The sequence below is a fragment of the Engystomops pustulosus genome, chromosome 9, assembly GCF_040894005.1.
Source record: "Engystomops pustulosus chromosome 9, aEngPut4.maternal, whole genome shotgun sequence".
NCBI classification, from domain to species: Eukaryota; Metazoa; Chordata; class Amphibia; order Anura; family Leptodactylidae; genus Engystomops; species Engystomops pustulosus.
In genome coordinates, this window is record NC_092419.1 from 36,731,395 (window position 1) to 36,745,176 (window position 13,782).

General features: G+C 44.2%; 1 protein-coding gene across 3 annotated transcripts in view; it reads right to left on the reverse strand.

The window, feature by feature from the left end:
* Positions 1-13,782, reverse strand: part of MCF2 (MCF.2 cell line derived transforming sequence) — a 93,637-nt gene that overhangs the window by 4,668 nt on the left and 75,187 nt on the right. For 2 of the 3 annotated variants that reach the window (XM_072125928.1, XM_072125931.1), the window contains 8 exons: positions 12,588-12,713; positions 11,992-12,213; positions 11,823-11,915; positions 8,133-8,211; positions 7,983-8,046; positions 5,158-5,261; positions 3,803-3,915; positions 2,997-3,109 (listed from right to left, as the gene is read on the reverse strand). In XM_072125928.1, coding sequence (XP_071982029.1) covers positions 2,997-3,109; positions 3,803-3,915; positions 5,158-5,261; positions 7,983-8,046; positions 8,133-8,211; positions 11,823-11,915; positions 11,992-12,213; positions 12,588-12,713 — 914 coding nt within the window. The remainder of the gene's footprint in view (positions 1-2,996; positions 3,110-3,802; positions 3,916-5,157; positions 5,262-7,982; positions 8,047-8,132; positions 8,212-11,822; positions 11,916-11,991; positions 12,214-12,587; positions 12,714-13,782) is intronic. The other variant, XM_072125930.1, reaches the window with a different exon arrangement.

A 13,782-nucleotide genomic window follows, 5' to 3' on the forward strand; every position in this document is an offset into this window, starting at 1 on the left:
GAAGCTTCTACATCCAGCACTCACATAAGTCGGGGGATGTAGTACTATTCTGTCTGGATTGTTTGATGTGTTTTTGGAAATTTTAAGGTGCTTTCCACTGCTGTGCAACTTTTCCGACTCAAGCCACTGTTGTGTGAATCTTTTTAGATGCTAGTACTACTTGTCAGAGAGCCATAAAGAATGGCAGTACAGGGCGCTTAATGTCGCACGGAAGTCAGGGTCAGTTTCAGTAGGGCCCTGGGTGACAAAGCCTCAGTGGGCCCCTTTGCAGTGAACTCACATGGTGGCATTAAAAATTCAGAAACTACCATAATGCAGTTCGCTAAAATATTCCCTAGTTTAGCATCCCAAACAGCCTCCTCATGGTTATTTTATATACAGCACCCCTCATGGTTATTTTATATAAACCCCTCCTAACCCCCTATAGATTCATTATATACAGTCCCCTAACCCTCATGGATTCCTCAAGTACAGCCTTATGTGGGCCCCCCCAGCAGCTCTGGGGCCCTGCACTTGCCTGTGTATGCCCAGTGCTAGCGCTGGCCCTGACGGAAGTGGAGTACATCGAAAAGAAAGTGAAAAGAAAGCCAGCAAGCCAGACACAATAGAGCTATCTACCTCCCCAGAGTGTTTTCCACACTCTCCACTTCAATGAAATCTGCTACATCTGCCTCCCCCTAGGATTCCAGCACATGAGCAGTGAGACCAGAGTATGCTGTAGACAAGTAAACTGAGCGTAGTGGAGCAGACCTGTTGTCTTGGAGCAAATGCAACACACTTCGGGGCACCACAAATTTTATTTGCAGATCTCATCAAGTTTTTCATAATAACAAATAACATTAATGCAAAACTTGTGGCAAAGCAGCATAAAGGGCACTTTAACACAATGTTCATGTGCTCTATGACTATGGGGATGGGGGAGTATATTACTACTCAGTCTGGCTTGTTGGCTGTCTTTTTGTGACCTTTCAGCTGTAAGACAGCGGTGCACTCCACTGCTGTGCGACTTTTCAGGTCCACTCCACTAGTGTGAGACATTTCAGGTCCACTCCACCGGTGTGAGACATTTCAGGTCCACTCCACCGGTGTGAGACATTTCAGGTCCACTCCACCAGTGTGAGACATTTCAGGTCCACTCCACCAGTGTGAGACATTTCAGGTCCACTCCACCAGTGTGAGACATTTCAGGTCCACTCCACCGGTGTGAGACATTTCAGGTCCACTCCACCGGTGTGAGACATTTCAGGTCCACTCCACCAGTGTGAGACATTTCAGGTCCACTCCACCAGTGTGAGACATTTCAGGTCCACTCCACCAGTGTGAGACATTTCAGGTCCACTCCACCAGTGTGAGACATTTCAGGTCCACTCCACCAGTGTGAGACATTTCAGGTCCACTCCACCAGTGTGAGACATTTCAGGTCCACTCCACCAGTGTGAGACATTTCAGGTCCACTCCACCAGTGTGAGACATTTCAGGTCCACTCCACCAGTGTGAGACATTTCAGGTCCACTCCACCAGTGTGAGACATTTCAGGTCCACTCCACCAGTGTGAGACATTTCAGGTCCACTCCACCAGTGTGAGACATTTCAGGTCCACTCCACCAGTGTGAGACATTTCAGGTCCACTCCACCAGTGTGAGACATTTCAGGTCCACTCCACCAGTGTGAGACATTTCAGGTCCACTCCACCAGTGTGAGACATTTCAGGTCCACTCCACCAGTGTGAGACATTTCAGGTCCACTCCACCAGTGTGAGACATTTCAGGACCACTCCACCAGTGTGAGACATTTCAGGTCCACTCCACCAGTGTGAGACATTTCAGGTCCACTCCACCAGTGTGAGACATTTCAGGTCCACTCCACCAGTGTGAGACATTTCAGGTCCACTCCACCAGTGTGAGACATTTCAGGTCCACTCCACCAGTGTGAGACATTTCAGGTCCACTCCACCAGTGTGAGACATTTAAGGTCCACTCCACCAGTGTGAGACATTTAAGGTCCACTCCACCAGTGTGAGACATTTAAGGTCCACTCCACCAGTGTGAGACATTTAAGGTCCACTCCACCAGTGTGAGACATTTAAGGTCCACTCCACCAGTGTGAGACATTTAAGGTCCACTCCACCAGTGTGAGACATTTCAGGTCCACTCCACCAGTGTGAGACATTTCAGGTCCACTCCACCGGTGTGAGACATTTAAGGTCCACTCCACCAGTGTGAGACATTTAAGGTCCACTCCACCAGTGTGAGACATTTAAGGTCCACTCCACCAGTGTGAGACATTTAAGGTCCACTCCACCAGTGTGAGACATTTAAGGTCCACTCCACCAGTGTGAGACATTTAAGGTCCACTCCACCAGTGTGAGACATTTAAGGTCCACTCCACCAGTGTGAGACATTTAAGGTCCACTCCACCAGTGTGAGACATTTAAGGTCCACTCCACCAGTGTGAGACATTTAAGGTCCACTCCACCAGTGTGAGACATTTAAGGTCCACTCCACCAGTGTGAGACATTTAAGGTCCACTCCACCAGTGTGAGACATTTAAGGTCCACTCCACCAGTGTGAGACATTTAAGGTCCACTCCACCAGTGTGAGACATTTAAGGTCCACTCCACCGGTGTGAGACATTTCAGGTCCACTCCACCGGTGTGAGACATTTCAGGTCCACTCCACCGGTGTGAGACATTTCAGGTCCACTCCACCAGTGTGAGACATTTCAGTTACACCCCACCTCTGTGCGACGTTTCAGGTGCACTCCACCTCTGTGCGACGTTTCATATGCAAGTGCAACTCGTTTGAGAGAAAAAAAGGATGGCAATACAGAGCCCCTGAAAAGTCGCACAGCAATGACTTGCACCTGAATAGTCGCACAGCTATGGACTGTGTCTGAAGACACCTAACAAGCAGAATAGTCATATATCCCCCCCACTGGCTGCAGTTTTTGGTGATTGTAGACTCCCTTTATGATAATGAAATAAATAGGTACAGTACCACTGTCCCTCAGCATCTTCCTGTAAAAGTTGGATGACATCTCCGTTTTTCACCAGTACATCCTCGGAGCCTCTCTTCTTACAGTCCGCCAGTGCCTTGTATTTACCAGGAGACTAAGACATAACATATTAGTCAATTACAACACATGAAACAGACAGACATTTACAATTATGTCTCTCTCATCTAAGACATCACAGCACAATAGACCTGTCAGCAACTAAGGAGCCTGAAGTCACTTGTGTACCACCAGAAACCCACTATCCACCAGTCACTACACAGGAGCTACAAAGTTTTAGGGCAGTACGTTGGCTGAGTGGGTAGCACTTCTGCCTTGTAGCACTGGGGTCCTGGGTTCTAATTCATCCAGGTAAACATCTGCAAAGCGTTTGTATGTTCTCTCCGTGTTTGCTTGGGTTTCCTTCGGGTCCTCTGGTTTCCTTCACCACTCCAAAACATACTGGTAGGTTGTTTAGATTGTGTGCCCCATCGGGACAGGGACCAATTTGGCACACTTTGTGCAGCTCTGCGTACTCTGTAGGCGCTATATAAAGAATTATTATTATTACTTATAGGTATTACGGCTACAGTCCCGATTCCCAACATGGTGCCATCTAATACTATGTTTTCCTTTCTCCATGTACGAATGATAAGTTTTCTGAAAAGTAAAATATTCCCTCTACACTGTACAGTATAAAGGTCTATAGACATGAGAAGAACAAACGTCCTCCTAAGGTGCCTACCAAGTGTCGTTATAAAATACAAGATATATACATACAGGGAGACATATACTAGAAGAGAATACTAACCAGCTGAACTGTATCCTCCTCTTCTGTGTCCGAATAAGGACAGGAGCAATGATGACTCGACCATCCTTCAAGACCTTCGCAGATCTCCAAGGACTGGGACATCCCCTGCCACCCTGTGTAAACGGGTTTAATATTATAACAAAACTCTGTGCACAATCTTTTCTATGGGAGTTATACTATGTAAACACACATAAAACCTAATAAAAGACAAGGAAAAAAATAATAAATGAGAAAACTGTAACTTCCATGAATTGGTCATAGTCATAATAATTTTTGAAAAATAACACACAGCCCTAAATGCTACTTTACTATGTGTACATGTTGTAAGGTAAATTGTATTGGACAGCATAACAAATTGTACTTCCTAGTGTCAGTATTTAATATTCCATGGCGTGCACTAGGACATAAGAAAAAAATTGTAGTAAAATTGACCAAAAAACACATTTATGCCGTTTTCTTGTGGGCTCTGTTTTGACGGCTTTCACTATGCAATGTAAATGACAACTCCCCTTAATTCTTTAGGTTGGTACAATGACAATGATTCCCAATATATATATGTACGGTAGGTTTTATTAGATTTATTAAAAATAACTAAAACCTTTGCTACCTCAAAAAAAGTCTTTGTTTCACCATTTCACATGCTAAGAACTTTTTCATATATATTGCAGTTTCAGAGATTTGGCCACTATTTTTTATTTCTGGTTCACAGTTTGTATTTTGATAGACCAGGACTTTTACATCTTTATAAATCAATTTTTTTTTTTTTTTGCATTTTTTGCACTTTATACCTAGTGGGTCTAATTTATTCCTATAATATATTGCAATACAGTTGATGATGATCTGTGACAGTGTACTTTTCCAGTTGAACCAGTTAATGCCTGTGATCGGTGACGGTGTGACCAATCACGGTTGTTAGTGACAGGTGTTTAAGGTATTATGCAGCAAACACCCTGTGTGTATGAAGAGGGCTCAACCTGTGAGCCCTCATCATACAGCTGCAACCTTTTAAAGGAAATCTACCACCAGGATCAGAGGTTGCAAACCAAGCACACTGACATACTGGTGTGTGTCTTCTCTGGTAGGATCTGCTCTTCTTGCAGCTTCTTATTCCCTTATTTTTACAAAAAAAATGCTTTTAAAATTTGGCAAATGAGATTATTTGCATAATTTTAAAGCCTTTTTGTGATTAAAAACAAGGGTACAAGTAGCGCAAAGTAGAGCAGATCCTGTCAGACACACACCCATATGTCAGTGTGCTTGGTTTACAACCTTTGATCCTGGTGGTAGATGTCCTTTAAAAACATACATGTACCATGAGAGGTCCTGAAGAGATTAATGTTTTATGAAATGTTTACCTTTGTGTGGTTTATGTTGAGGGGAGATGTTTAGACTCTCCAACATAGGACTGGAGGTTTCAGAATCATTTTCTTCTGAACTGACAGAAGTCCTCTGTGATTTCCTATAAAAAGGAGTAGCAAAACATTGTAACTACTACAATGTATATAAGTAATAATCTTACACCAAAATGTGGTACCAGTTATATAATAGTAATATTTGTAGTAGCAGTAGTAAATGTTGTAGTGTTAGTAGAGGTAATAGTAGTAGTCGGAGTGTAAGGAGTAGTAGCGTTAGTATTAGTAGTGGTGGTAGTAGCAGTAGTAGTAAAGGAAAACCAAGTGAACATGTTGTAATAAATCTGTCTTGTAATCTAAGTAACTATGAGATATGAGGTTTAGTGTATCTCTTGGCCTTGACTAGATACTTATATGTCAAAAGGAAAGTAACTGAAAGACAAATAAGACAAAAGAGGTTGTTCACAAATTAATATTGATGGCCCATCTGCAGGATTGGTTATTAATCTGATCACTTATTCAACTCGATGTCCAGGGGCGCACCTGCCATGAGGCGAGTTGAGCATCTCACCTCAGGCGGCGTGCCTCATGCTCAACGAGGGGGCGGCACCGGCCAGCACTGAGCTCCCACAGGGGACGGGACCTTGTTGCAGCCCTCCGTCCGGCACCTTGCTCCCTGATGCTGCCAGCACCTTGCGCCCGCCCCCCGACACCTTGCGCCCAACCCCAGACGCCGCCGGCACCAAGCTTCCGCCCCCCTGCCGGCCTGCACCACTTTCCAGTGCTCTGTCTGGCACCATGCTCCCGGCCGCCAATGTGCTGCCGGCCCACCACTTCTCGCATAATTTCATACATCGGCTTCTGGCTCCCCCTCCACTCCCGTCTCAACCCCGCTCAGCTAACGTTTCCCCCTCCAGGCTCTCCGCTCCCTGCTCCCCCTACACACGCTGAAGCTCCAGGCTCCCTTCCCGCTCCCTCCGTGCCCCCCTCCCCCGTTTGTTTATGTGTATATATGCAGTATGTATATTCAGCATTTGTGATATTTATCAGGGCTTTTATTTTGTACTACTTGGCGGTACTACTTGGTGGCAGGCTTGATGTATTTTATACTACATGACGGCACGCTGGATGCATTTTATACTACTTGGTGGCATGCTAGATGCATTTTATACTACATGGCAGTATGCTGTATGCATTTTATACTACATGGCAGTACGTTGGATACATTTTATACCACATGGCGGCACAATGTATGCATTTTATACCATATGTTGGTGCTCTGTATGCATTTTATACTACATGGTGGCACGCTGTATGCATTTTATACTACTTGGCGGTACGCTGTATCTATTTAATACTACTGGTGGCAGGCTTGATGTATTTTATACTACATGGCGGCACACTGGATGCATTTTATACTACTTGGTGGCACGCTGGATGCATTTTATACTACATGGCGGTAATCTGTATGCATTTTATACTACATGGTGATACGCTGTATGCATTTTATACTACATGGCAGTATTCTGTATGCATTTTATACCACATGGTTCACGCTGTATGCATTTTATGCCACATGTCGGTGCTCTGTATGCATTTTATACTACATGGTGGCACGCTGTATGCATTTTATACTACATGGCAGTACGTTGGATACATTTTATACCACATGGTGGCACGCTGTATGCATTTTATACTACATGGCAGTACGTTGGATACATTTTAGACCACATGGCGGCACGCTGTATGCATTTTATACCACATGTCGGTGCTCTGTATGCATTTTATACTACATGATGGCACGCTGGATGCATTTTATACTACATGACGATACGCTGTATACATTTTATACTACATGGCGGCGCGCTGTATGCATTTTATACTACATGGCGGCACGCTGTAAACATTTTATACTACATGGCGGCACGCTGTATGCATTTTATACTACATGACGGCACACTGTATGCATTTTATACTACATGATGGCACGCTGTATGCATTTTATACTACATGGCGGAATGCTGTATGCATTTTATACTATATGGCGGCATGCTGTATACATTTTATACTACATGGTGGCACACTGTATACATTTTATACTACATGGCGGCACGCTGTATGCATTTTATACTACATGGCCGCACACTGTATACATTTTATACTACATGGCTGCACGCTGTATGCATTTTATACTACATGACGGCACGCTGTATGCATTTTATACTACATGGCGGCACGCTGTATGCATTTTATACTACATGGCCGCACGCTGTATACATTTTATACTACATGGCCGCACACTGTATGCATTTTATACTACATGACGGCATGCTGTATGCATTTTATACTACATGGCAGCACGCTGTATGCATTTTATACTATATGGTGGCACGCTGCATGCATTTTGCATTGCTGTATTTTTAAACCAAACCAGTATGATGGATCTGGTCTGGACATTCCCTGATATCTTACATATATGGGCACCGAGGGGGGGGGGGAGGCAGCAGACAGGCTTGGTACACCCCTGCCGGTGTCAACACATAGCATGGAGCTTGAAGCAGTTGTAGAAGGAGTTACGGCTTCTACATGGAGCCAACAGATTGCGGCCTTGTGCTCTGCTTCAGAGAAGGCCGAATATATGATTGATGAGGGATGGGTATCAGCGTCCCACTGATCAGATATTCATGGCCACTGTGGAAAACAACCGGACCCCCTACTCATAAGCATATGGTGTATGACAGAGAGATGGGAGAATCCTATAACCTACCTTTCTAGAATGTTATATAAAGAAAGCAGCAGAATCCCAATGCATAGTAAGGACTACTTACCCCTCATTCATCTGTGGTGATAGGACAACTTGGTCTGAAAAGGAATTTTGCCTCAGTTTCTCTACTGTAACCATAAATGGATAATGTATGTAAGTGATAGCCGTGTCCTGTAGAAGTGCAGAAAGATGAGGACAAACATATGTTATGTACCTTTTATCCGTTCTCGCTGTCTGGTCAATATCTTGCGGATTTCATGTAACCACGCTGTCTTCTGATCTGCTGTCTGGGCCTGGAACACAGAGATGAGGTACTTATACTTCCTCTAAGCCTCTTGTAAAGTCATCCCACTTAGCTGAATTTGGTATAATCTTGCATGCAAGTTTTGTAAAACCCTCTGGATTAAACAGAATGGGCCAATTCCTCCCGGATGAGCGGTGCCGCTCTGTTAGTGGAATCATAGAGAAAGTAATCTGGCGCACTATACACCCCTTCCATCTATACTGAACTGCACTGGCTTCAATGTTCAAGAGGTGTGGGGCACAAAGATCTGGGCAAGGTGGATTTGGAATATACCAGTCCTTTGTTCTTAGGGTAAATAAGTCATCACTAGGTTACTGGAACAGTTTATTCCCCTCACCATATTTAACCAATTGTTGTTGATGCCCTTTTTCCATTTTGTGCTTCCGTTTCTTTGCTCCGATCCTTTCAACACCAATAACTGTTTAGTTTTTGCCTTTAAGGAGCTTTTTTTTTTTTGCAAATTGTACGCCCTAGTGGAATCATGTAATATTCCATGCGAAGGACTGGAAAGCTGGAAAAAATTCCAAATGCGAAAATTGACAAAAAAAAATGCATTTGCGCCATTTTACTGTGGGCTCTGTTTTTACGGCTTTCAGAGTGCGCACAAAATGACGCCTCCTCCTTAATCTTTGAGTCAGTTTGATCATGATGATCCCAATTTGATAAATTATATTTTTTTCTACAAAAATACTCTATTTTGTTTCACTATATTCTGACACCGCAACAAAGTTTTTCATCCTTCAGTGTATGGACCTTTGTTAAGTGTCATTTTTTACAATACGAGTTGATGTTTTCTTTGCTACAGTTTTGGAGACTGCATGGACCTTTGATCACATTTTATCAAAATTTTTATCTTTTACAATATGGGAAAAAGTGTCGATTGGACATTTGAGTGTCATTTTAGGTTACAAGGTTCACTTCAGGGAATAATTTTTTTTTTTTTTTTTGATAGATCAATCATTTTGAGATGCAGCTATACCTAACATATTTGTTTTGATTTGCATTCTACCGAAAGTGGGTTGATATGAACTTTTATGTTTTTTTAGACTTAATTTTTTTTTGCTGTTTTTTAGGCCCCCCTTAGGGTGCTTGAATCCTAGGGGGTCTGATTGCTTATACTTTATACTGCAACACAACTGTATAGCAATATATAGTGAGTATGCCGCAGCTCTGATTGGTCTGCCTCTGGCAGATGTTACAGATGTAACTGCATAACATGCCAGGGAATCTCAAAGACAAATGATCACCAACCCATCTCAAGGTAGAGGTTTGCTGTAATCTATCTCTAAGCTTAAAGGGGGTAATTTATCCTCCACTGGTGCATATTGATGTTCCCCTTGCCCCCCCAGCGTGCTGAATATATCAGAAGGCTCTGGCCTCCTCATATATCTGGAAGGCAGCTGCGCCTGTCGTACAATTCTATGAAAGGCCATAGAATTGGTCTCAAAGGACATATATATTATATATATATATATATATATATATATATATATATATATATATATATATATATATATATATATATATATATATCAGCAGATTTCTGGTGAAAGTGTCCTAATTAGACCACTCGTTCGGACTAGGGGATGGGGGGGGGGGACTGTTTTTAAGACATTTTCTTGCCTCTTTAATAACGAAATATGAACTCTGTAAAAGTGTTGGAGGCGCTCAGGCTGATGGCGCCCGTGTGCCTCTCGGCTTCCCCAGCTTTTCATTTATGCACGCCCCTGATGCAAGTCTCCTCCTCGGGCGCGTGACATCAGAGCCAGGGCATGGAAATAGCGGGGCTGTGCTCTCTAGTTCCCTGGCCGACGGCAGATGGTGGCTTGCAGGGGTGTAATAGGGGTGTGCATAAATTAAAACCTGGAGAAACCGAGAGGTGCTCGGGCGCCATCAGCCTGATCGTCTCTGGCACTTCACATTTCGTTAATAAAGAGGAATGGGCTCGGGAATGGCCAATGCGCCAAGGGCTGGCATAAAAACACTGATAAATATCCCCTTAAGTGTCTATACCACTTAATAGTTAAGATGTGGCAACTTGATGTTTGTTTAATGTGTCAAATAATTTTTTTAGTTTTTACCATTTTACAATTAATTGATTACATTTTTTTAAAGTTTTTTTATCCTTTATTAATTACTTTCTACATTCTATACAGGCCCGGCGCCAGCACCCGGCTAATCCGGGCAAGTGCCGGGACCCCGGGGGACTGGAGGGGCCCACTCAGGTCCCCGGATCTCCCCGGGTCAGCAGGACATCTGCCCCGCTGCCCGGGAGATTCCTTCCCTCTCTCATCGCGGACACAGATCGCAATGGGAACATGTGCAGTCACTCACTGCTTTCCCCGGCAGGAGCTGCAGCATCAGAGGTTGAAGGACCTGTGATGACGTCATGGTCACATGACCTGCCGGGGAAAGCAGTGACCACACAGAGAGACCTGCATCAGTGAGGTGAGGGGGAGACTTACAGGGGCCAGGGAATATACAGGAAGAGGGGGGCAGTGTGTATATAGGTGGAGGGGGGGCAGAGTGTATACAGGAGAAGGGGGGGCAGTTTGTATACAGGAGGAGGGGAGCAGTGTGTATATAGGTGGAGGGGGGGCAGAGTGTATACAGGAGGAGGGGAGGGGGGCAGTGTGTATACAGGAGGAGGGGGCAGTGTGTATACAGGAGGAGGGGAGCAGTGTGTATACAGGAGGAGGGGAGCAGTGTGTATACAGGAGGAGGGGAGCAGTGTGTATACAGGAGGGGGGCAGTGTGTATACAGGGGGAGGGGGGGGCAGTGTGTATACAGGAGGAGGAGGGGGCAGTGTGTATACAGGAGGAGGAGGGGGCAGTGTGTATACAGGAGGAGGAGGGGGCAGTGTGTATACAGGAGGAGGAGGGGGCAGTGTGTATACAGGAGGAGGGGGCAGTGTGTATACAGGAGGGGGGCAGTGTGTATACAGGAGGGGGGGGCAGTGTGTATACAGGAGGAGAGGGGCAGTGTGTATACAGGAGGAGGGGGGCAGTGTGTATACAGGAGGAGGGGGCAGTGTGTATACAGGAGGCGGGGGCAGTGTGTATACAGGAGGGGGGCAGTGTGTATACAGGAGTAGGGGGCAGTGTGTAAACAGGAGGAGGGGGGCAGCGTGTATACAGGAGGAGTAGGGGCAGCGTGTATACAGGAGGAGGAGGGGCAGTGTGTATACATGAGGAGGGGGCAGTGTGTATACAGGAGGAGGGGCGCAGTGTGTATACGGGAGGGGGGAGCAATGTGAGTACTGGAGGGTGGCCCATAAAGGGGCCCACTAGAGCTCTGTCGCCCAGGGGCCCACTAAAACCTGGAGCCGGCCCTGATTCTATATAATAAGATTTTTTTTTTTGAACTGTACATCCTCTGTTCCCTCCTTCTACATATTTATAGATAAATTGACAACTGGGTGGTACTTAGTAGGTGCATGTCCCTGCACACATCATCACTGTGCAATCACTGCATGGGGACGACTCCTTGAAAAAGGAAAGTATAACTCTAGGTTGTCAGTTTATTCATGTATTTATGAAAATAGACATATGAGAAGAGAAAAAGATACAGTATTCAATAAAATATTAAAACAAACTGACCTGCACAACATAAACCTCCTCTCGGCCGCTGTACCAAATCTCAAACTTGCGGTTGTCACCCTTAACATTTTCAGTGATCCCTACTGCATTCATCTAAAGGAAGATGGGAAGAAGATGACATCTCTGGTTCCTCCTCGCAGCTCAGTCCTCTCCTATGATAGGCACAAACCTTCAGGAAGTGCTTGAAGCTGTAGGATGGCGTCTTGTCGTGTCCATCTCCATGTTCTTCTCTCCTTTTGCAGAAAACTATTGCCCTTTCATAGAGAAAGAGATGTCGCTGCATCGGCTTAAAGCGGGCAAGTTCCTTCATCTTTGTAGGTCCCTTTTTATGAGTGATCCACACGCTAAAAGAACCTTGCATCAGTATGCGGCCCAGATCATTTATATCTCCCTGGGAGGAGAAAAGAACGCTTTTGGTGTGGAAATTTAGAGGAAATAGATTTTTTTTTAATTAACGCAAATTTTTACTGGTTGTTTATTAATTTTTTTAAGGATTTTTGAGTCTATTTTTTCCCATTTTGGGAAATATTAAAAATAGTAGTATAAAATAAAAATCTTCTATCGGCTGCTAGAGGGAACACCAACTGTGTACAGTATCAATGTAAACCATATAACACAGATTATCAAAGGACCTTTGATTATGTATATTAGGGGGGGGAGGAGGATCTCGATCTTGTTCTCCCAAATGCAAGTATTCAGAGGAGTGTATATGTATACAATTAGTATTCTTGTAAATAACAGATATACCGTAGTATTGAGACTTACATTATACCCTGTTATAGCGATCTGATGCATTGAGTCATTGACTGATTTTAATAGGTCCAGCATAGAAACCAATGCCTCCTGCAGTTCTTGGACTCTGTCTGAATTAATACTGTATTTCAGTAATTCCTGTAACGATAAAATAAGACCCATGGGAAGAAATCATATAGATTATACTTATTTAAAGATGGAGGTTTAAGTTAATATTGTATTATGACAAACAATTTTTGATTTATGTGTAGAGGACCAGTCACCGGAATATTGTTCCTAGTACTGCCACAGGTGTAGAAGTGTTAAAATGCTACCTTTATCAGAACATACCGATCAAGCTAGCAAACACTGCACTACATAGCCACCCGAACGCTGGACCAATCTTACAGCTGTCCGGCGTATTTAAGAGGGGGTGGTCCGAGGTGCTCCCATCTCCTTAGCTTATCCCAAGAACCGCCACTCCCACACCATAGGCCCATGAAGCCTGGCAGCCACTGTCTCCTCGGACCGCCCCCCTCATGAATACAACGGACTGCTGTAAGATTGGTCCAGCATTCTGAGGCTATGGCAGGAGAACAGGAGTGCTGGAGGAGGTGAGTATAAGTTCTTAATTATATTTTGAGCCCCTTTAGCCATATAAAAAAACTCTTTAAAGGAAATCTACCATGAAAATCAAGCATGATAAACCAGGGACACTTACTCTTAGATCCAGACACTATGACTGTGATAATTGTCTTATGGGAAGTATGCAAAAACATTTTCCAAGGTGTTAGATGGAAAACAATGCCCCTTAACACCAAGTATGACCTACAAGAAGTCTAAAGATATGGTGTGGGATTAAGCCAAACCAATAAATCTATTCCAGAAGGAACAGACTCCCAACTGTAGACAGCACTGTTTCGACCCGATTGGGTCTCTTCAGAACAGCGTAGGGAACTGGATTGGCTGTGTGAGAGGCTAATGACTAGGGTCAGACAGAAGGTGATCTCCTTATGGAGAGATTGCCAATTAAGGCCACCTTAAAGGCGTGTGGAGACTTAAAGCCAAAGATGCTCCACTAGGTAATTCTGGGATGTTGCATATGCAAAAACGTTTTCCAAGGTGTTAAATGGAAAACAATACCTCCTTTTGCTACCTTGAAAGACAATAATTGTCTTATGTTTGTTATACATGGCCTCCTTCCTTCTAAAATCAACTTAAATCAATG